Source organism: Puntigrus tetrazona, chromosome 9, assembly GCF_018831695.1.
Source record: "Puntigrus tetrazona isolate hp1 chromosome 9, ASM1883169v1, whole genome shotgun sequence".
NCBI classification, from domain to species: domain Eukaryota; kingdom Metazoa; phylum Chordata; class Actinopteri; order Cypriniformes; family Cyprinidae; genus Puntigrus; species Puntigrus tetrazona.
Window position 1 is genome coordinate 14,493,116 of NC_056707.1, and position 24,252 is coordinate 14,517,367.

The 24,252-nt window shown below is 37.4% G+C and overlaps 3 protein-coding genes across 10 annotated transcripts; 1 reads left to right on the plus strand and 2 right to left on the minus strand.

Moving 5' to 3' along the window:
• Positions 1-313: 313 nt before the first annotated feature.
• gjb8 (gap junction protein beta 8) lies at positions 314-2,980 on the minus strand. Its single transcript, XM_043248078.1, has 2 exons — positions 2,825-2,980; positions 314-2,160 (listed from the first exon to the last, which is right to left on the minus strand). Exon 2 carries the CDS (start codon positions 2,134-2,136, stop codon positions 1,336-1,338), a length of 801 nt encoding a protein of 266 aa, XP_043104013.1. The 5' UTR covers positions 2,137-2,160; positions 2,825-2,980; the 3' UTR covers positions 314-1,335.
• A 690-nt stretch (positions 2,981-3,670) lies between these two features.
• cryl1 (crystallin, lambda 1) lies at positions 3,671-13,839 on the minus strand. Of its 2 annotated transcripts, none has more exons than XM_043248400.1 (8): positions 13,704-13,839; positions 13,130-13,237; positions 12,447-12,573; positions 11,615-11,776; positions 10,752-10,946; positions 5,574-5,682; positions 4,530-4,636; positions 3,671-4,065 (listed from the first exon to the last, which is right to left on the minus strand). In XM_043248400.1, the coding sequence occupies exons 1-8, from the start codon at positions 13,742-13,744 to the stop codon at positions 3,967-3,969; spliced, it is 948 nt and encodes a 315-aa protein (XP_043104335.1). In that variant the 5' UTR covers positions 13,745-13,839; the 3' UTR covers positions 3,671-3,966. The 2 variants fall into 2 exon arrangements, with proteins under 2 accessions (XP_043104335.1, XP_043104336.1); XM_043248401.1 differs by having other exon boundaries at positions 13,130-13,258; positions 13,704-13,832.
• A 14-nt stretch (positions 13,840-13,853) lies between these two features.
• Positions 13,854-24,076, plus strand: ift88 (intraflagellar transport 88 homolog). Of its 7 annotated transcripts, XM_043248393.1 has the most exons (29): positions 13,854-14,210; positions 14,544-14,630; positions 14,715-14,777; positions 14,866-14,925; positions 15,220-15,273; positions 15,354-15,417; positions 15,579-15,648; positions 15,736-15,826; positions 15,897-16,001; positions 16,100-16,202; positions 16,307-16,421; positions 16,541-16,772; positions 16,856-16,926; positions 17,016-17,102; positions 17,732-17,831; positions 18,008-18,013; positions 18,241-18,327; positions 18,439-18,625; positions 18,761-18,869; positions 19,204-19,354; positions 19,470-19,585; positions 19,674-19,726; positions 19,938-20,003; positions 20,089-20,195; positions 20,669-20,729; positions 21,916-21,960; positions 22,278-22,325; positions 23,218-23,331; positions 23,684-24,075. In XM_043248393.1, exons 2-29 carry the CDS (start codon positions 14,544-14,546, stop codon positions 23,803-23,805), a joined length of 2,574 nt encoding a protein of 857 aa, XP_043104328.1. In that variant the 5' UTR covers positions 13,854-14,210; the 3' UTR covers positions 23,806-24,075. The 7 variants fall into 7 exon arrangements, with proteins under 7 accessions (XP_043104328.1, XP_043104330.1, XP_043104331.1 ...); XM_043248395.1 differs by lacking the exon at positions 21,916-21,960 and having other exon boundaries at positions 23,684-24,076; XM_043248396.1 differs by lacking the exon at positions 22,278-22,325 and having other exon boundaries at positions 23,684-24,074.
• Positions 24,077-24,252: the final 176 nt, after the last annotated feature.

A 24,252-nucleotide genomic window follows, 5' to 3' on the forward strand; every position in this document is an offset into this window, starting at 1 on the left:
AGACTTATTGTGTCTAAAGCGTACGATACTTATCGTTACATTCTTGATCGTATAACCAATTAAAGCCCATAACGCAAAATCACCGGACGCCAAGTTACAGTTGTGCAGATGCTCAAATGCAATTTATTATTTTCCACTGCAGATACAGATAGACTACTTTAGAATTTAAAGGGTTAGTTTATTATAAGCAGTGACTAAAAGCTGGCTTGTGGTAGTAAACTGGCAACAACAAAAAAAACACTCCCCCGCGTGGGAAAGTACCCCAGTCGTGCAGCAGGCCTTTTACTAAAACAGAAAAGAAATGCAAACAGCAAACATTTAATGCGTTGTGATTTATTTAGATACTCGTGTAAAATATACGCTGTTAGCCAAACTTTCAAATAAAATTACAAACAGGTGGCTATAAAAAAAAAGATCACAGCTCACTTTAGGAAACAGCAGAGAATTCCATCAATACTTTGTGGAAGCTTAATAGATACGACGTGGTAACGGTAATCGCCGCGGTTTAATCACAGCCTTAAAAAACAAAACTGGTCACCGCTGACTTGCAGAGCCTCTCAGAGAGGAGGAAAACACAGCGGAAGATAACGGTCAGACCACGGGCTCTCACCTGTCAACAGGTGGACTTCACAGAGTCCGCGCCGCTACAGCCTCATTTGTTAACAACCTAGACACTGCGGAGTGCTTATATCAAATCCCCGGATGAGGGTCAGTGCTAGGTAGCCTCGTGAAACAACTTAGACTACTAAACAAAGATGTGCCGCTGCTCAAAATAATCACACATAAATACAAAAACACAAATCCTGCTCAGCTCTGTAAATTATATAGCTGATCGAAGCGTGACGGGTGACAGAAAGAGCAAATGAAGTTGCGTTTGAAAAGAAGTAAACAAAAGTAAAAGAAGCATTTATATACAACATCGTGTAAATAATCCCTCAAAAAAAATGACACGAACTTGTGCAAAGACCGTCTCTGAACTTCATTGATGTCGTTGTGACCACTAGGAGTCACTCTCGGGCTTTTCTAATGCCACCTGACTGCAGAGCACTGTGACAGGCTTTTGAGTAATCTGGAAAAAATGAAATTCAACAACCCCTTACGTTTGTACAGTGCCGTACGTACGCCCTAATTGTCTTCTGGCTTAGGGGAGGAATGTCAGCTCAGGAATGAAACATGCTTGAAACCTGCTGTCAGGTTGGTGGCTGTGTTGTTTACTCAGAGCTGTCAAAAACACATACTAGTTCTAACGCTAATGGCATTAGAAAAGTTAAAACACTGTCGTCTACAAGCCTAGTACCGTGTTGGTAGAATTAGTCACTGGACGTAGGGAAAATCTTAAACAGTCTTATTGCTTGAGGAGTCCGAAGCGGATGACAGCAACCTTGCATTCTTTTCGTTCTGTAAGTGCGCCTTTTCTGAGGACATTTTATCTTGGTGAACAAAAGAACGTCTTCCTTTGGCTCTGGCTGAGCACCTCAGCAATGCTTTGACGATCAGGTAGGCCAGTTCAGCCACATTCAGCACGATGCAGATGGCAGAAGATCCCACCATGAAGATGGTGAAGACTGTTTTCTCTGTGGGCCGTGAGATGAAGCAGTCGACTTTGTTGGGACAGGGCCACTGCTCACACTTCACAAGACGGGCCATCTGAAACCCGTCGTACACGTAATACAGAGCGTACATGAATCCGGCCTCGAAAAGGAGCCGGAAGAACAGGCTGGAGGTGTAGGTCCACCACAGTGACCCGGTGATGGGTAGACGCCTCTTTTTCAGGCTCTCCAGGTCGTCCCCTTTGGCACCGCCACCTCGGTTGGCCAAAAGTCCTTTCTTTACATTGCGTTTGCGATAAGTGACGTGCATAGCCACCAGCAAAGCCGGTGTAGACACGAAGATGAGCTGCAGGCACCAGAACCGAATGTGTGAGACCGGAAAGAAGTGGTCATAGCAGACGTTCTTGCAGCCGGGCTGTTGTGTGTTACAGATGAAGTCGGACTGCTCATCCCCCCAGACCGTTTCGGCGGCTATTACAAGGATGCAAATGCGGAAGATGAAGAGGACAGACAGCCAGATCTTTCCCAAGCTGGTGGAGTGTTTATTTACCCCTCCCAGCTGGGCATAAAGTGCTCCCCAAGTCATCCTGTCTGCTGTTGCTCTCAGCTCCTAATCATCGAAAAAGGAAGAGGTGAATTTAAGCAACTAGACATATAAATAAATAAATATTGTTTTACTTCAATTTAAACAATAGCCTATGAAAAGTTCACACACTCTATATATATTTACAGTTTAACTCAAAAATTGACATTTTAAAAATGGTAAAACCTAAGTTCACATTAAAATATATGAAAAAAATAGAATAGAATGACATCTCCAAAATTCAGCTAAAATTATTTGCTATAATAGGACTAAATTATATTTTACAATACATTACAACATAAAACAAATTTTTAGTCATAATAATATTTCACAATATTGTTTTGTATAAAACTATGCACTAATTTACTGCATTTTTGTCAAATAAATGTAGCCTTGGTAAGCATGAGAGACTTTTTTAAAGCAAACATATTCCAAATTTTACCAGTAGGGTAAACTTAATTTTTTACCCCTCCTAATAATACAAACTAGAATTCTGTATCTTCGAAAAGAGACTAAACATATTGAATTAAAAATACCTTCATTTACATGACATAAAAAAATCTAGTAATTAAGGTATCATTCATTCCCACACTTTTTGGGAACGTATAGTCGAAATACGGAAGAATTATAATATTAGTCGATCACTTAAAAAATAGTGAAACGTGTGTTGGTTTTACAAAAGGAAGTTTACCTGTTAGCCTACAAAATGATTCAGATCAAATCCATGATATATATCCGCCCAGGTGAGTTAAAATCGGTACTTTTACTTGCGGAGATTCTTTGTGGTCTCAAGAGTGAGATGAAGTGATTTGACTGAGGACAGTGAGAGTAAGTGTAGTGCACCTGACATCGGGCGGAGTCACAGCGTTTATTGGGTGGTTCTTCAGCTCGCAGGCGACAAAACTGGAATGTTCCCGGAATGCGTCGCGCGCCTCAGCAGCGATCTCCTACAGACGCGTCGCTAGCGTGTAGATGCGGTATTATGTTCGAACGTACAACATATCTTAACTAAGTATAGTTTTAAACATTTCAGATCGTGAGTAAATAGCCTATAGCCGAATAGAAAGTGCTTTTTAGTCTACGGTTCATGTGCCATAATACGTATAGGCTATGTAGTATGAAACGTATGTAGTACTCAGATTAATACTGCAACTTAAGTGCAAGTGGAAGAATTTACTCAAGTTTAGGCTTAAATCTATCTATCTATGTAATATATATATATATATATATATATATATAAGTTAAAATAATGTACTTGCACCAAGTATATTCATTTTCAATGTTATATACTACACCAGTGCTTACTCTGCTAGGACAGCCATGTGAATTGACATCATACCCTAAAAATCACAACCTTAATTCCAGTCATTAAATCATTGTTAGTTCTAAGAAAACTTTATTTATTTGCATCTGACACTTGGTTTGAGATGTTATGACATTCATACATCTCAAGCTAAGTGTACACATACTTATTGGGCTCAGCTTAGGTATAGAGATTCATAAATGTCCAACAAGGAAGTTACAAAAACGCCATTCATTTCAATTATGCTTATTTTCCCTTTAATTGTGATTTTCACATTACATCTACCATGAGCAGGAAAGTGCTCTTCAGTCAAGTATTTGTGGCAAACCTTAGACTTAAAAATACTGGTAAAGCATTATACAAATTCAATTCATAATTAAATGAACCCAAAAGTCATTTTGTTTCAGTCATTTTTTCTATAATCAGTCATGTTTAGTTGCCTAGAAGAGAAATATTTAAGCAAGCACATCAATGGCTCAGATGATCCATAACCACTTTCATTTGGGTAGTACATATCTCATGAACTAGCCTCATTCCTTCAGTTTAGCTAGTCCCATCAGCAGTTGATCTCTTCTCTCTCTCCGGGCTCTAAGGTGCTCCTGTTCAGCAGGGATCAGCTCACAGATCTCCTGAAGTAGATTCATTACAATAATTATATATTTATGAAGTTATTTAGGAAATCTGTTTAAGATTTCTAAATAGGGCAAAATATTGTTCAATATATTCATGCGCATCTGGTGAGTAAAGCCATTTCCTTGATCTCCATGACCTGTTTTCAAACAGAGCAGCAGCTAATGCAAAGAGCCGTAGATCACTGACAAGCTACGCAATATCTCATTCAGTTTCACATATTAAACGCATGTGATGATGAACACGATATTGTGTAGCTTGTCAGTGATCTACGGCTTTGTATTAACCGCCTCTCCATTTGAAAACAGGTCATGGAGATTTACCCCTGATCAAGGAACCAGCTTTACTGACCAGATGCACATGAATATATCATACTTTTTTTTTTTTTTGCCCAGCCCTATTTCTAATGCAACAAAAAGTTTCAAGAAATTTCAAACTCATTATTAATAATATTATTGCATACTTTTATAATTCTAGCTGCTGGCTCTCCGGAAAAATCTGGAACAGGTCCAAAAGTATTGAGAACCCTCTTTATGCCCTCGCTGTAACGCTGGAGATAATCTTCCATACCTGGACAGAGAAAAGGTGATCAAATCAAAATTTGCTTTTGCATTTCTACAATACAGTAGTAACACAATACACCATAAAGGTCTGATATTTTTCATGACTCTAATAACAACATATTACAGAATTAGTTTTGATCCATTTTAATTCATTTAAAATACTTTTTTCCAAAATGAGCTACAGACTTCATATAACAAACACTACTTTCTCCTTATGAAAAACTGTGATACAAAAAGCATAGTCAATTTGCATTGGTGTCCCAAAATGACTCGGCAAATAAAGCTTTTCAAGTTGACTGAGTTTTCAAGCATGAATTAAGTAGCTCTTCATCTGAAGGGCATTGGTTCTTTTCGAAGGGCTCTCAGCAGATAAGATGTTCACCAGTGAAAGTTCAGCCACAGTTCTTCGCGAACAGTTTCCAAGAACTTGTGCCATTATAGCAGTGGAAGAAACCAGGGCGAGACTCTTGTTTACAGGGGGGCTTTAACACCAAAGTGAGAGCACTGTAGCACCTCACTAGCAGTACAAGGAGGCAGGGCTGAGAATAATAAGTCATCTGTCATTATCAAAGGTTAGTACCGGTGTCACATGGCAAAGCACGTTTCATAGGGGGAGCAGGGTCATCCTATAGATTTCACACTGCCTTCTGATTTTCATCATGAACATGAGATCTCTTCAAAACACACGCACATTTACACACTTTCATGCTTTATTCAGTTCTTTTACAGTCTTTCTCTCTTACACACTCACACACTTAAGGTCATGTGAGGTGGGTCTATTCGAAACAATAAGAGGTTTTCACAGAATGCTTTTTTTCTGCCCCAAGCAATGCACATGGAAATTTTTTTCCATGCATAATAAAAACAAAACCTTCTCAGTCCTTAAATACAAAGTTTCATTATCCCATTTTTTTTTAAATTGCATGGGTTAATAGGTAGCTTGCCTTCTGGTGCATTGAGATGCATGGTTTCAATGGGACCTATAAAAGCGTAGCGCATGCCCAATCCCTCAGACATCACCAGATCAATGTCCTTCACTGAGATCACTCCGTCCTGGATGAAAAGAAAGAGAAGTTCATTTGGCAATTCGCACTGTACTATACGCTTGGATGCAAGACAATGTTTCTAAAAGTGGTTTACTGATGTTCTGATCTTCTAATCCTAAAATTACAGCTTCCTGCTTAGTAGTTTGTCCAGCCAACAAGGTTTGGTCCACCTGATTGAGAGGAAATCGGAGGCCCCCCACCTTTTGTCCCATCTGAAGAGCACTAAAGCCTCTCCCACTGTATTGGGTTTCTCTTATCATTTAACTCAGTGTCCTCTGAACAATGGGATGGCATGGCAGGGGGAGGCAAGTGTGGTTGTGCCAGGTCTTGGGCCCACTTTGCACTCAGATTACCTGTGGCTACAGATACCTGTTGCCTGACTGTGCTGAAATCAAAGCTTGGATACAGAACGGGCAGTGGGGGACGGGTTTAGGAGGGGGACAGGGTGGTCTTTGTTCATTTCCTGCATGCAACAACGAGGCCGTTATCTCGGTGTCGCCAGGCGGCGGACTGGCTGGGGAAACCGTGAAAAGAGGCCTTTCCTCTACGGTAATCACCAGGGGCAGCCATTAGCTTTCCCAGCTGCTCTACTTTCCAGTGCTGGCTCTCTCTCAAAGAGCCGCCTGAACTCTGAGAGGAAGCATGAGTGGATTTGAGCTGCAAATCTGGTGTGTGGGGTACCGTCCAGGCTCTAAATGTTTCTCATCAAAAAAAAAAAACACCCTCTTTTTCCTAATTTAAAAAGCACAAACACAAAAAAGTAAGAACATAAGTCTGTAAGTCTAAAAACTATAGAACTGCTGACAGGTTTATGAAAATCTTAACTCCACCAATTTAAGGCTGCTCTGTGCTTGCTGAAAATTCAGCATAAAGAGTTAGAGTTGTAAAGACTCCTAAAGGCCACTTAAGAAATGCCAAGAAATGCTACAGTGTAAACTAAAGGGCTTGTTCATCCGAAAGTATGTTCGAGTTTCTTTCTTCAGCTGAACACAAATGAAGATATTTTGAAGAATGCAGGTAACCAAACAGTTTACGTCCCCACTGTGGAAGTCAATGAGAAGCAAAAATGTTTGATGATTAAATTTTCATTGTTGGTTAAACTATCCCTTTACGCCTTAGTGGTGTTATGAAGATCTAATCAATTTATATTTTCAGCTGCTAAACAAAATCCAAATGTCTGTGGCCGCTGTTTTGAGATTTGATGCAACGCTTTAGGTATTTGGACCCATGAGAACAACATGAACAGCTCACACATCTCACTACTCAAGAGTGAAATATGAATTAACCAAATAATATAACGTGAAGACTTTCAAAATGAACAAAAGAGATGCAACAAAAGCAATTAACTAGTCTTTGAACAATATGCAACTTATGCAATTACAGCTTATGTAATTACGTCTTTTAATGATCTAAACAAAAAACAGTATGAAATAACCAGCTTGTGTGCTGGTTTAACTGGTTCGTCCACATGGCTTCTTTGAAGCTGCATCTGACAGAACCTTTTAAAAGCCCAGAAAGCAGAGTCTTTTGAAATGCTTGAAAAGTATTTGCCTACAACAAAAAAAAGAGGAGATGCATTTAAAAGCTTTACCTAAAACATTGTGCCTCAAATGGAGCATGTTAAATATAGAAATTTAACTTTTCCATTCTGACCATGAGAAAACGGCAATACTTGTAAAATTATGTCATTACATGAGAAATGCTTGTTAAGAAATGAAATTCCTAACACAAACTGGCATATGGACACTGCATAAAAAACATGAAAACTAGTGAGACAGAAAATGATAAGCTTTAAATCATACTGTTGTTCCAGACAAATCTAAATTACCTCGTCATCAGTGATTGCACAATAACGCTGGTGAGGAAATAAAGGATAAAGAAAAGAATAAGGAAGAACTCTTATTTACTGTTATACAGCTAAAGACCAAACTCTTTAAACCCCACTGTTTATAAATTGTGCATGATGAATAAGATTACGTGGCATTTTGTCTTCACAAGATTTCCTTTAGTTGAGCCTCAGTTCAGTGGTTATAAATCTCTGAAACAAGTAGAAATGTCAAGTCAGTCAAAAGGTTCAAGTAAGAATAGCCTATCATTTTCAGTACTGCCGTGGAAGTTGTGAAATTTCTAGAAACACAAAAGTGTTTACTTACAAGTGGTTCAACATTTGACCTCTCAAATGTCAGCAACTGCGATTAAGTCACAGAAAGTTCTTAGGTAGCAACAATACAAGGGCTTTTTCTTATGTAAGGAACCTCTGTTTAAGTTTTATTTATTGAGAGCATTCTTCTGGGGTTTTCCTTTTAAAATTTGAACTTAAATCTTTTCCTTTAGTGGTTGTATCTAAATTGATATTTCAAAAACTCAAAAAACTAAAATTATTTCGTCTTTTGCCAAATTGTTTTTCTTCTGCTCATTGTTATTATACAGGAATAGTGTGGTCTGAACCATGAGAAAATCATGCGGTTTAAAGCAACATAAGGGTGAGTAAATTATGATATTAAGTGATGGTGATAATGACAAATCCTTACAATTATTCATATCAAGAGATATTCATTATATAAATAAATAGAAACATTAAAAAACACACACTCAACAAAATGGATAACAATTATGTAATATTGGCTACAAACAGTTAGAATTAACTAGTTTTGAGAGAGTTGATTATACATTTTAAAACACAATTTTTACCACACCTCTGTTACATAGTATATTGTCCATATAATCTAGACATGCTGACACCTGTGTATAGAACATCATTCAGTGTCATTATGAATCATCTTCAGAGTTGTGTGATGATGCCTTCCTAATACACATATTTTGTGTTTTGTTTTAAATGACCATTATTCGACTCTCAAAAATAAGTGAAGTGTCCATTGTTTGTGCAAATGCTTTCTTGACTTGTTTTGTATGGCTTCTCAAATTTGTAAACAGTGAAATGAGACTATGGATATTGCAATGTTTTCCTTTTTAACAAAATACAGTAGTCTCTGTTCATTCATTCCTTACTTCCTCTATTTTCATAATTTGTAAAAGTTTTTCCTGTTCAGAGATGTGCAATGGACAAGATTCACTAACAACACTGATCCTGTAATGTGGACACCTTTTTAAAGAAATTAACCATGAGAAGCTGTACGTTTAAAAGATTTTACCTTTGTAAAATCTTAGTTTTTACCATATGATTTTACCCTTAATTGTTGTAAGGTCATTGCAATGCAGTCATTGCAGTCATTAAAAGTATAGTTGACCAAATAATTAAAATTGTGTTCATCATTTACTCACCAACCAGGTCCCCTCTGACTTCCAAGGTGTGAAAAAAATACCATGGATGCCACAGGGGACCAGAAATGGTTTGGTTTCCCACATTCTTCAAAACAGAAACAAACGTAAGTAGGGGTTTGATATTTATTTTCTTTACATTTAGGCATTTACTTTTATCTAAAGTAGGCAAATGTCAATGCTACCATTGGTAGCCAGTGCAAAGGTGGTCAGAGGTGTTGATCTCTTGAATTAATTGTAAAGGTTTGATAGAACTGGCTGGAAGAGCTACCAAGATAGCATTACAATAGAAGTTGTGAAGCATGTTCTGAAAGAAAGGACCTGATCTTCTTGATGTTTTATAAGGCAAAGAGAGCAGTCAGCTGATTATTATCATAACGTCAAGGTTTCTGGTTGTTTTTGAAGTAATTATAATTTGATGTGCCTAACTGGATAGTGAAATTATGATGAAATGATGGGTTTGCTGGAACAACAAGCAGTTCTGTCTTGGCAAGATTGAGTTGAAGATGATGGTTCTTGATCCAGCAAGAAATGTCTGTTAGACAAGCTCAGATGCGAGCAGCTGTCAACGGATCAGGATGGAATGAGAGATAGAGTCATCAGCATAGCAGTGAAATGAAAAGCCATCTTTCTGAATGACAGAGCCTAGTGTTGCCATGTAGACAGAGAAGAGAAGTGATCCAAGAACTGAGACCTGAGGCACTCCAGTAGTTAGATGTTGCGACTTGGACACCTCACCTCTCCAGGAGACCTTAAAAGGATCTGAGAGGTAAGACTCACACCACTGGAGTGCAGTTCCTGAAATGCCCTTTGCAAATAAGGTTGACAGGAGGACCTGGTGGTAATGTAGGTCCAGCGAGATAAGCATTTAAGATTTGGTAGATTTGGAATTTTGCTTCAACAACTGAGAGGAAGGTAGCCCCAGTCTTCACTTCTGAAATTGCTGCCAAGAAGGATTTTCTGTCTGAGAAAGGCAGAGACTTGGCTGAACACTGTTGGTTTATGCAATGAACAGAAGAAAGGAAACCAGGTCTGTAGTTCTCTCAAAGAGATACGTTAAGGGTTTCTTAAGTAGTGGGGTTATACAAGTCAGTATAAATGCTGTGGGAAAATCACCAGTGTGAAGGGATGAGCTAATGATGTAAGTGAGTGCAGATACAACTGCAGGAGAAATGGCTTGAAAGAGATATAATGGAATATAGTCAGGCAGACTAGTAAGATTATTAGAATGCAGTGAAGGATGTGAATAAGTGTATATTTGTCTTTTTTTGCCCTCATTTTCATTTTATGATTATTACAAATTTTTTAATTATTTGAAACAGAAAGCTTGTGTAAGGCAACAATGTAAGTCACCTTTGAGAATTTTAACGCATCCTTGTTGAACAAAACTATTATTTCTTTACAAAAAAAACCCTCTTACCTACCTCAAACATGTGTTTGGTAGTGTATATATAAAAACAGTCTAGTTTACTATGATTTACATTATCTGCTATTTTAGTAATGGATATTAATGGCTCTTTTTAATAATTTAGATTAATGTCACACACCTTCCTATCTTGCTTTTTTGCATACATTACAAAAGAGATCTGACATGAAAGCCAAAAAGAAAGAGGAGGACTGGGTTCAAAAGCTGGGCTAAGACCTTTGTTTCCTATAACCATTTCTCTTTGCCAACGTCAACAAATGTTTCCTTGATGTGTCATGAGTTTTGCTTGAGAATAGGTAGGTGCTCACAATATTATTCAGTATAATCATGACTCTAACTGATAGGTGCTTTTGTTCCATGATTTAACTAACCTGAACCAGCCTCCAGGACTCAGCTATGATGGCATACTGAACACGGTTCAAAGCGAAACCATCTATCTCCTTCCTGAGCCGCACAGGTGCCTGCCCGACCTCCGTCATTAGTGAGTAAGCAACATCCATTACAGCAGGCAGTGTTTCGGGGTGTGGCACCAGCTCCACCAGACGCACATAGTAGGGCGGGTTCACCTGGGAGGTTCAAAACAAGGATGTGACACCCGTTTATCTGCCCCTGGAAACAGATAAAGCACTACACCGACGTGTTTACTAGAGCTAGAGATGATGGCCTTGTGTTGAACTTCTTTCCCACTATGAAGGTCTCTCTGTCTGAATGTCTGACCACAAATGCTTGGTATTCATGATTAATTATTCACTTAATGCAGGTAAAGGTAAACTATTTGCCTCACACGACCAGCGAGACCTTCCTGCTCATGAAATCAGAGTGGAATTTCCATTAAGCATGGAAGGTTTCAAAGTCCAGTAAAGCCCTCTTGGCCTAAACCACTTATCTCCATTCTTCACTACAGCCTGCTAAATCAAGACTGACAAGAAAAACCTGTCTGTGTAAATAATGTTTTTATTAAATAAATATAGTAGCACTAAAACTAAAAATGTATTTGTTGTAACTACATTCGAAAATAACAATTGCAGTAATTGCAAAAAAACTGAATTATATGCATATCATACTTTTTTATTATTCTTTATCATTATTTTATCTGCATCATCATTTCTTTCAAGAACAATTTCAAAGGCCTAAGAATTTTTAGGTCTCCCCTTTTCAACATGGCCTCAAACTTGTATATGTAATATGTATAGTTCATATGTAATATAATCTATCACAGACAATTATGACTAACCGGATGAGAAATGATGCACCGAGTTCGGTTCTGGACACGAGAGAAAACATTGCTTGGCATCAGACAGGAAGTTGAGCTGCTGAGAATCACGCTTTCTGCAACAAGATTCTCCACCTCACGGAAGACAGTCTGCTTTGTTTCCAGGTCTTCAAACACACACTCCTATTCACAGAAAACACAGAGGATAAGAGCAGATAACGCTCAGCAATATAAGGACCGCAGGAAATGTACTATAATTGAAGCTGTAGAAACATCTTTTCCATAAGAGCACACAAAAGTAAGAAAACATAAGCAAGGAAAAAAAAGAATTGGCAAAAAATATATGACCTAAATAATTATAAAAGGACCACAACTTCCATAACAAGAATATTCATTCACGCTTCTTTAACTATTTAGCATATTATTCAGAGTTGCAATAATGTCACAAAGTAGACCATTCATGTACAGTACAAAGGAAAAATACATGATCAGATACATCACCTCATTCATCTTTATTTAAAAAAAATAGCTTTCAAATAGCAAACAGAGGTTTGGCTTCTAAGTGTTCAATACATTTTAATAATTAAACACAAGTGCAATTTCAATAGTTAATCGCATTAACTCATGGAATGTTCAAACAGTTTCAGGTGTAAAACCGTAAACATGTCCTCTGGTGACAAACAATTAAATGTGAAATAATGGATTTGGTACTTATCAATATTAAACACTCTTTCTTCACTTCACATGAAATATGTGTTGCTTTCGTTCCATGCATATCATTGAGATGTTTATCTGGCCCAGTCACATTTTTAGGGCAACAGGAAATCATCTGCATTTCAGGGGGAAACCGTACCTGGACAAAGAATGCACCCTCCACGGCCTGCTGCAGGTCATCATGACTGCTGAGTAAACTCAACTGCTCTGCGGCCGTGAGATTTCCTCTCAGCATTTTGGCTTGCTGAAGCTCCTCGATTTGTTTCCTGCTCGCACGCGAAAAACACAATTTATCTTAAATTCAACAAAACGTGTACAAAATCTGACAGCTATTCTGTCCAGACGCAATGTTTTAATTCTGGCTTATAAATAACAAGGCTGTTTAAGATGCAAATTATGTTTTTTAAACACTTTTTACTAAAGCAATTCTGGATGCGTAACATGATAAAATGATTTTTGTATCCTAATCTGTTTTTTGAACGTGTAAATACAAGACAATGATTAATAGTTCAATACAATATTTAATGTGTTTCTTTGTAACTGTTTGTGAAATTTACTAGCAATTTCAGAATGATGTTTTTTTCTACATACATTACAGTGTAAATTCATATCTAATAAAAGAGAAAGTCCTACAACTCCCTCTGGTGACAGAAGAGGTAAATCAAGAAGGAGGGTTATTTACACAACAAAAACCGATATGGGCACAGAGTATTAATATGATCTAGAAACCTGCTATGACAGAAGTTTAGCAGTGACGATAAAGGCAGAGAATATGACTGAGGGTTCAACAGGGAGGATTTTTCTTTCCTGTTTAAAACTGACCTGATCTCTGTGATGGCCTCTGATGCTTGTCCTGGTTTGCTGTCATAGATCTTGACCATGTATCCTCCACTTAAAAATACCATGGCCCAGGAGCGGCCGATCAGTCCACTTTATTATACCACATACATACAATTAGGAAAAAGAGACAGCACAGTAAATAAATAAAAATGCAGATCTAATTCAGTGCATTATATACATAGCAACATGAAATACATGTCTGAGACCACAGGGCTGAACAGGAACTTTAATATTGCATAACAAATAAAAATAATATGACTTTGATGACCATGCATGAACAAAACCCTGAATAATAGACTAATAACCTTATTCGTATAAGCTAAACCTATCCAAAATATGTCAAATAAGCACATATACCGAGTCACAGGCTCATTTATTTTGGTCATAAATCACTGCACGGTTTATTTTTCACATGCACTTTATGAAATAACACACCTATTCATAAAAGCTAAGTTAACACTGTAGAGTTCAAAGACCACTCAGCTATTCTGTTAGACAATCTCGGGAACACGTCTGTCTAAAACGGACAGACTGACTTTAACAAAGTAACTCTCACCTCCCGACAACTGTAATAATCTTTCCTTTTAATGAACTCATCGCAAACCCCTTTACAAATGTCAAAACTCAGTCAGCTACTTCACAGCAGAACCAACATCACCAGACTTCAGCTTGTCATGTGCATAAAAGAGAGGCGGGGCTACGGCGTCTCAGATGCACCTAAATTCATCAGGAATTTCACGAAAAGATAAGTCTTCCGATTGCAGCGCAGAAGCCGTTCGTACGTTCAGTCAGAAATGAAATGTTAAAAAAACATAGGCAATCAATGGTCCAGCAATCATAGATAACCAATGCAAAAAAACCAAATAGCGAAACACAGTGAAGTCGCTAGTGTGTGTGTAGCCTATGGCAATCCGTCTCTGTAACCTAGCAACCGGCGTGTTGGCTAGCGTAGTTAGCTGCTGATGGGCTAACGTTACATACACAGTTTTTCTGGGTGTTTCGATATAATACGGCCAATAAATTGTAAGGTTTTTGTCAATAGGCAAGCTACTATATAAACCAGGTAAGTAAAGCTATAAACATTCACAAACCAGTTACATTGTACGAAATAACGTACGTGGTATGGTCGCGAACCAGCCATGTATACCAACTTGTGTTTTAAGGAAAATTTCCCCATATTTATTCAAAACAATTCCTAGAAGATGCGAGAGTTTATTCTTTTTTCGTCTTATTTTATAAATATCACCACTGTCTAGTTTGGATAAAGTGTCTGCACTGTTTTTTGAAAAAGGCATTAGCCTTCTTTTCTTATTATTTATGATTAGCCTTTTTATTTGACAATTGTAGTTAACGTCAAAACACTTTCATAAGTTTTGTTTTTGTTTTGTTATTTCAGATGGAGAACGTGCATCTTGTCCCAGAAGAAGAAGAGGATGATTTGTATACTGGCTACAATGATTATAATCCGACTTTTGACTCTGAGGTGCACAAATACTTGCACCTTAGACATGCATTTACTGAATGTCATAATTTGTTTTTATGCATCTTGATTTCCCTGTCCCTGCAGGACCTTCACAACGATATGGGCTTTCAACAGGCCGTCAGGACTAGTCATGGCAGAAGACCACCAGTAAGTTATAATGTATTTGCTGATTAATTTAGAACACTAAGCACACCAGTAATAGACAATAATATTTTTATTTATTCAATATTTTTAGATGACCGCAAAATATCCTGGCACAGCTATTGGAGGGCGGCCGATTGGAACAGCTTATGGGGCAAGTAATGCATATAAATTTACACTACTATGTTTCTGCTGCATGTTAGCATGTACGATGTCTTGTAATCAGGAAAACAGCTGTCAGGGCAGGAAAAGTGAAGGTCTCCGAGAGGTGAGAGGTTATAGAGACAGAATCAGGATGGTCAAACATAACAAGCTAATTTCTTGTTAACTATTGGAATCATTTTGTTATTTTTAGTGAGGGATCGTGAAGCAGTTTGTCAGATGTTGGAAGTAAATTGATTCTGTTTGCTTTCTTTCTTGTCTTCATATTTCTGATGTTAATATCTAGTCTCGGATGCCTGTTGGCACTGCTATGGGAAGGCCTATGACTGGAGCCGTTCAGGTGGGACAAATCTCATGTATGTATCCTTTGTCACATGCAGTGAAATTGTATTCATTTTTATGTTTTTTTGTGTTGCACAGGACGGTGCGGCGCGTCCCATGACCGCAGTGCGAGCAGCAGGATATTCTTCATCTGTAGCTAGAGGTGCTTTTATGCACGAAACCCACTTGCACATGTGCTGTTCAGACACATTTTACTAGACAATTTCCTCACTTTCCCATAATCTTGTTTTATTGATACATTTTTACTTTTTAGTTGGTGACACATATGACAGTCTCCTTCATTTTAATTGTTTACATTTCCAGGCTCTGTGTTTGATCCCCTGGGGCAATCAAAAGGACCAGCCCCTCCATTGGAGACAAAAAATGAAGACACGTATGCATCACTCTTTTTTTTGTTTCCTAGATCCCACTTTACGTTTTTAGTTTTACTTGAAGACTGCACCTTTTTGTTTTTTTTCAGTCCAGAGGAGAAGATAAAGATCCTTGAAAAGAAGGTGAATGATTTGATAGAGGAGAGCTGTCTGGCTCATGCTCGTGGGGATCTTCAGCTGGTAGGTAGAGCTTTATAAGCATTATAAGTAATTTTAAAGAATTTGGATGCCAAATTAGCTTTTTTTTCAGTCTTTAGAGAAAGCCAAGGAAGCTGGGAGGAAGGAGAGGGCTTTGGTGAGACAGAGAGAACAAACAGGCACTTCAGACCACATCAATCTGGATCTGACCTACTCTGTGAGTGCATCAATCCATATAAAATTCATGTCTTTGACTGAAAACTGCAGATTCACTTGATTTTTTTATTTATTTTTATTTTTTTAATCTTTGTTCAGGTGCTGTTTAATCTAGCAAACCAATATGCCAATAATGACATGTACACTGAGGCCTTGAACACTTACCAAGTCATTGTGAAGAACAAAATGTTCAATAATGCCGGTGAGCGAATTTCAGATCTGTTTTAAAATGTCTCAGTTTCTCATCTCTTTGGTATAAGTGTCTTTGTAATATCAGGTTTTGTGTAACTGCTCACCCTACTATAGGACGGCTGAAAGTGAACATGGCAAATATTTATTTCAAGCAAAAGAACTACACAAAGGCAATCAAATTTTACCGCATGGCTTTGGATCAGATCTCAAATGCCCACAATGCAATGAGGTCAGTATTTGTAGTTGTATCTGTTTTGTGAACTGCGTATTTATTTTCACCATTCAGTTTATGCAAGTCTTGGGCAATTTGATGTTATTTTTAACTCATAAAGTTCTGTTATTGCATAGGATCAAGATCATGCAAAACATTGGAGTTGTGTTCATACATATGGGCCAGTACTCAGATGCTATCACCTCCTTTGAGTACATTATGAGCGAGAACCCCAACATAAAGACAGGTTTCAACCTCATCCTGTGTTACTATGCTATTGGAGACCGGGAGAGGATGAAGAAAGCTTTTCAGAAACTTATTTGTGTGCCTCTCGGTATTGATGATGATGACAAGTATATTTCTCCAAATGTAAGTGTGAGTTTAAATACTTGTTAGTCATATATTTGAACTGAATTATGTCTTATTTTTCATGCATCTTTTTTTCATTTTAGGATGACCCTCATGCAAATATGGTGATTGAGGCTATAAAGAATGATAAGCTTCACCAAATGGAAAGGGAGAGGTATTTTAATGTATTCAATGTTCTGTTGGATCTATCATTCTTAATCTTTGCATTTATTATTTAATATTTTTGTTTGGTTTTCTTTCTAGGAAAGCATTAGCAGAAAAATACATTATGACCTCAGCCAAGCTTATTGCTCCAGCCATCGAGTCGTCATTTGCAGCTGGATTTGACTGGTGAGTTAGTTATACTACTTTTCATAAGTTTGGGTCAGTAATTATTTTTTTATTTTTCAAAATAAAATTGGTCAAACGTGGAAGTAAAGACAAAATGCTACAAATTATTTCTTTTAGAATACTCGCTGTTCTTTTGAATCGTTCATCAGAGAACTGTGCTGCAGGAACTGTTTTTAACATTGATAACAATATTAAATGTTTCTTGCATATTTAAAAAGGTTTCTGAAGAATTGCTGCGCAACTAAAGACTGGAGTAATGGCTACTAAATATTTAGCTTTCGTAAGAGTCATAAGAATAAATGATGTTTTTAAATTATTATTTTAAATTGTTATTTTACATTGTAATAATATTATACAACATTACTGTTTTATTATATTTTTGTTTAAAATGTCTTAATGAGCAGAAGACACTTATTTCATTTATTTACCCTAAACGTTTAAGTAGTAGTATGTGTATTCCACAAGAGGGCTCTAAAGCGCAAGACTTGTCCATGCTATTCCATTAACAGTATTTATGTATTACTTATTTTTTAATAATTATAGTTCATTATTATTAGTTAAGACTATTTATAGTAGACTAAAGTAAGCCTCACAGAGTTTGTCCTAAAGTTTTTTTGGTACTTTTTCAGGTGTGTGGACATGGTAAAGGGGTCACAATACGTGGAGCTTGCAAATGACTTGGAGATCAATAAAGCTATTACATACTTAAGACAAAGAGACTTCAAACAGGTAGATGGGTCCCTGGAGACACGCTTAAATTCTGTTGCATTTAATATATTACCACAGAACAGAGCAGTATTGCTCTATGTCTGTGTGGAACCCTTGTTTCTGTCTTATAACACTTTCCACATTCAATGGTCCATTTTATTTTGTTTTCTTGCCTGTCCATCTGCATGACTATTGAGGCTGAGGTATGTTTGTGTTGTTGGAGAATGCGTGTGTGTGTGTTTTTCTGCTGTAGGCCTTGTTTATATGTGTGCTGATATTGTATTGTGTTGCATTGCTTCTCTTTCATGTAGCAGCAAATGTAATGTGATGTAACTTCCTGTAATTAGGTATTATTCAAAAATATGATAGTGAAACATCTATCTATATCACTAATTTCACTATGAAAATGTCTAAAAAATGTTGTTTTCAGGCAGTCGAGACGCTAAAGATGTTTGAGAAGAAGGACAGTCGGGTAAAAAGTGCTGCTGCCACTAATCTGTCTTTTCTTTACTTTTTGGTGAGTATATCACTATAAAGCATTGACCTCAAAGAGCCGGTGCTAATGAGGATTTTACAGACATGCTCTTGTTTTGTTGCTTCCATCTGCCTATTTCCGTGACTTCTCCAGGAAAAAGATTTCGACCAGGCTGACCGCTATGCTGAGTTGGCCATGAGCGCTGACCGCTACAATCCTGCTGCCCTAGTGAACAAAGGCAACACAGAGTTTGTGAAAGAGGACTATGAGAAAGCAGCAGAGTTTTATAAGGAGGCTCTACGCAATGACTCCTCCTGCACTGAAGCTCTCTATAACTTAGGTCTGCTATCACAAACTTGACATCCTTTAAGGTTACATCACATGAGATTTATATAAAGCTGTTTCAGCTGAGACCAATACTATTTTTTAATAATGTAAGCATTTTTAAAGCAGAAATCCCTGTATCTTCTTGCAGGTTTGACTTATAAGAGGCTGGGTAGACTGGAGGAATCCCTGGACTGCTTCCTCAAACTGCACGCTATTCTCAGAAACAGTGCTCAGGTCATGTACCAGCTGGCTAATCTGTATCCTTCCTTAAATTAGGGATGCACGATAATCATCGACCGATATGTAATGCTCCTCTTGTTAGTAAAGCCGGCTCTGTAATAAGTAGAAAATGCCATCACATGAGTGATTTCACATTGAACAGTATTTACTACACAGAGCCGTTGTTCACTGACAAGCTGCGCATATCCACATTCATTATCAGCGTGGGTTTGCACCGCTAGTCAGCGAACAAAACGTCAGTATGTCTATAATCAAAATGTCCAGTAATTTTGATTAAAGAATGAATGCAGTAAGCATAGTGAATTAAAGTTCACCTGTTTGGTAAGAGTCATATTCCTTAAGCTGCTTTAGATATGAGATGTTAGAGGACCCCCATCAGGCCATTGAATGGCTGATGCAGCTCACCAGTGTGACCCCCACAGATGCCCAGGTGCTGGCCAAACTGGGAGACCTTTATGATAACGAAGGAGACAAGTCACAGGCCTTCCAGTATTATTATGAGGTAAATTCTGATTGCAGTTAAAAACATTTAGGATATTTTGGGGTATTCAACTTACTGAAAGAAAAAGAATTGACAGAGGTAGAATTTAATATAATAAATGTGCTGTTTATTTCAGTCGTATAGGTATTTTCCTTCAAACATTAGTGTCATTGAATGGTTGGGAGCATATTACATCGACACCCAGTTCTGTGAAAAAGCTATTCAGTACTTTGAGAGAGCTACCCTCATTCAGTAAGTTACTAAATATTATATGAATTCATCAGGAATATTCTGCATTGTATCCGGAAATGTTTTTAAAATGATTTTTCATGACTTTCAGACCAACACAGGTGAAGTGGCAGCTGATGGTAGCTAGCTGTTACAGGCGAAGTGGTATGAACTTGATAAGAATAATAGATTTAACCAGAAGCTGTCATCTCAGTCTCAAAATCAGGATATATATATATATATATATATATATATATATATATATATATATATATATATATATATATATATATATATATATATATATATATATATATATATATATATATATATATATATACATACAAATTTTTTTTTTTTTTTTTTTTTTTTTCAGGGAATTATCAGAAGGCACTTGAGACCTACAAGGACATTCATCGGAAGTTTCCTGAAAATGTTGAATGTAATTTGTTCAGGCAGTTATTTTCAGCAGTTTTTATTTTCAGTCATATGATTCAGACTCTTAAGTGTCATTTTCTGTCGGGCAGGCCTACGCTTCCTGGTCAGGCTGTGCACAGATATGGGACTAAAAGAGGTGCAGGACTATGCTACCAAACTCAAGAAAGTTGAAAAAATGAAGGAGATCAGAGAGCAGGTACCCCGATTTCTCTCATGCTGTTCATATGCTTGCCTCGTTTGCTTCAGAATAGAATAGCTCTGTATTGTCTTTGCTAAAAGAAACGATGATAAAGTGTTTAGCAGCTCTTCAACAGCAGAATAATGATAAACATGTTATGTGTCACTCCTTTAACAGTAGTCCTTATTATTTATATACAATGTAAATAAAAATAGGTGAACGTGTACAAAAAAACAAATAGTTAAAAATAAAGCGAATAGTTGAGTGGACGTGACAAGTGAACAAAAAATAAAACGACTTTCTTTAAATCAAGTGCAGAGAGTTTCAAAGTTTAGAATTTAGAACGAGAGAGAGATTACCTGGGTTTCTTCTCCTGTTCCTCTAGCCACGAGACCCATGGTTAATTATTGAGGAACATGTTTGTTGGTCTGTATAAGAAATATTTGAGAGCTGCAGAATATTTGACAGCCTGCTGTTATTGACACACACAGAGGGTAAGATCTGGGAGGGACAGCAGCGCTCGAGGCCGCAGGGAAGGCAGTGCTGGCAGCGGTGAGTGGACAGTTTTATCTTGACCTCATAGATTGACCTTTAAAATGAAATACTAGTCTGAACATTTACTGAATACATGCTTCTGCTTTGCTTTTTCCATCGACCTCAATCTGTAATCTGCCTCTGTTGGTAAACAGGAAATACTTCAAACCTTAGAAACACTCTCCCTAAGAAACCCAGTGGTATAACATTAATTCCCCTAATATAGTGAATCCAGGTGGAGACTGCTAGTCCTGTAATGTGGTAAAAGAGTGCCTGTGTCTTAGACACCTGTTCCCTAAATCACAAAGATTTAGAGATTTAATTTATTTTATTCCGACGACTTCCCTTTAGACCTTTGGCTAATGGTTTGTTTTTTTAATTTATAGTGTAGTAATATTATTTATTTTATTAAAAATATGACAGTTTTCGTTCTTGATTTCTTATCTGGGATATCAGATGTGGATCTCTCGTCAGCTGATGTCCAGTTATCAGCTTCAGCCAGTGCTGGGTTCAAAGGTCATGCAGCATATTCATTTCAAACAAGTGACCGTTATCAGCCTCTTTCTGCATCTCACTGCTCTCTTCTTCCAACACTTTCTTTTCACCTACAAACACATTAGGAAGCGGCTCAAACACCAGGAAGCCCAGTGGTATGATCATCCCCTGCCTCGGTAGAATAGAGCAGAAAAAAGGAGCAATCTACTTTAATAAAAAAAAAGTGGTTGCTTTTATAATGAATATGGTTTGGGTTCTTCGTGAATTTAATGTCGTCCTAATTCTTATAACTGGAAAATAAGAAAAATAAGAAAAATAAGATCGAGATTTGGAGATTTGATGTTTTTCAAAAAGAAGGCTCTTTACATTCACTCTTTAAATTCATTCATTATTTATTTTTATTTTTTTTTATCAAAAGTAAAACCGAAAACACTGCAATATTGTGAAATGAAAAAAAAAAAAAAAAAAAGTTCATTCTGACCTCGAACTTCTAAAGTGTAGTATAATTGTTGTACATTCAGACACAGCATATAATCAGGATAATGAAATCATTCATATTCATATTAAATTTCTCCTTCCCAGAAAGAGTTTCCTTTCACTTTATATTGTAACCTCCCCCTAACCTCATTTTGTTAGTAATCTGTTATTCTCTTTAATTTTTTTTATTTTTTTATCTCTATTGTTGTGTTCATGGCTGTGCACCTGAAAGGGAGCAGCTCGAGCCCCATCAATACCCCTCCTCTGAGAGCCAGTGGTATGACTACACACACTACAGAAACACATCAGAGGAAGAGCTCACACACTCCTCCTGCACAACAATAAAACAAGCATGCCATTGCATTCTGCTCATGAATAAACAGCAGCTACTGCATCCGTTAGTCAGCTTCATTCCTAACATTCTGCCCGGCAGTCATAACTAAACTCAACACATAATACTAAGTTTACCATTTTATTCACAAATAATCTTCATTGTGGTGTAATTTGTAGGCCTCAACTCTTGGCTTTCTGTCTAGCCTTTCCATCGTCTCTTCAGAGTTCTGTCTGCTTCTCTTTCCTTTCTGTTCTCTGCAGTTTCTCGCTCAGAAGCTAAGTATAGTCCTGTGCTGGAGCAGGGCAGAGGTATGTACTATAGCTGCAAGCTTCATGGAAAACTTCAAAGCGGGTTGCCCAGTCCATATGTCAAAATGTTGTTTTTAATGCCTGTAGTTCCCTGTAATGACGCAGCGACCAAGGACATAAATTCGATCACAGAGCAAACATGTGCTGTGAAAGCCCTATCTGCCAAAATCAGTGTTTCCAGGGAATATCCCGCTCTCTCTGTCTGACAGAGTGTTTCCAGCACCTTCTTTCTGTTTGCAAAGCACTGAGTGCAAATAAACCGGTGAAATATTTCACAAGTTCACTCATGAACAACAGTATGCCAGTATCAGAGCTCTTCATCTCACTAAAGTCTCAGTTCTGTTACTTGCCCATTTCGATGCATAAACTGTTAACAATCGTAAAATACCTTTTAATGTTATATCAATGTATTTAGGAGCTCTTTGTTTTTTATGCAGATATATGTTTTTCATTTTAAAGCCTTGTTGTCGGGACGGTTAAATACAGTTACCTGTCTTCAAATCTCTAGTCTCACATCTGCGCTCTGTTCCTGTGGTCACAGTTGAGATGTGAAATACAGCTGTGTGCTGTTGTCTTTATGCAACACAAATGCTTTCCGTAATGCAAGTCATATGGTCGCAAATTGAACTCACTTTTATTAGGATTCTCGTGTCATAGAGACGTTGCTTCAAGTGCAAGCTGGAGCTGTTGTTTGTCATGCTTTTTGTTTGGTTTATCAGCATATCTAACATTTTGTTTTGTCGTAGCAGTTAGGCATGGCTTACGTTGTTGATGGGAATGCCGCCTCTTCTCTTTTGTTCAGAAGAATCTGACCAGACGCTATTTTAAAATAGATCTCAGTCCAAAAAAGTTTTCATGCTCAGTGCTGTCTCTTTTGGATGTGTTTTCTCAGACAGTGGACAAAGCAACCATGGCACCAGCGCCAAGGGTGAGAGGCTTAGCGTTAAACTGAAAACTCTTCCAGGATCCAATGAGCCATATGAGGCCAGCACTCAGCAGGAAATAGGTGAGAAGTAACGTCAGTCATCGTCTGTGACTGATAAACAATCTAGTAAAGACAATATTGTGGTAGAATGCTAATTTTTCAGTGGACAAACATTAGATCATGTCAATAGCAATACCAAGTTCAATCCTTAGGGAATATGGGAACTGATTAATTGTCCACTTTGAGTGCAATGCAGGTTGTTTGGAGAAAACCCACTGTTAAGTGTTAAATGTATGGTGATAAATTATTTCCATAATCATGTAACCTCTTTTCTGGCTAGTTTATTTAATAGCTTAAATAGTTTTCTATGAAAGAAAGCTTCTGATCTGGTCTGTGCTCATTAAAATTGCTTCCATTGTATTTATCATTTAAGATGCTTCTTATGTGGATCCTTTGGGACCTCAAATGCAGAGACCGAAAACTGCAGCAAGAAAACGCAATGAGGAAGATGAGTTTGCTGATGAAGAGCTGGGAGATGACTTGCTGCCTGAGTGATGTGTGCCACGGATATCAATTCAGTGGAATATCTTTTTTAATTCAAGACACTAAATTTGTCTGTATTTTTAGTAGTACTAAGATACATAACGAAATGAGATGCTTGGACAAAAGTTAGTATTATTACGAAATATAGTAAAACAATACATTTGGGTATAATACAGTTCATTCCAAATTATTTATTACATTTTGTGCATTGTAAAGACATATCTTTTGTACTATCTGCATACAGTGATGATAAAGATGTAAGTGTGAAATATTGTATACAAGTACAGTATAGACTCTTCTTTGGCATCGAATGACTCAATTTGCTAAATATCTAGAAGGAATACATAAAAATAATTTTCAGATCAGCTCAAGCAGAGCGTGATCATTATTCAGTATCAAACAGTCCGCCCAATATCTGGAGTCAAGTATCCTGAGCGCATTTACGGGACGGACGGATGA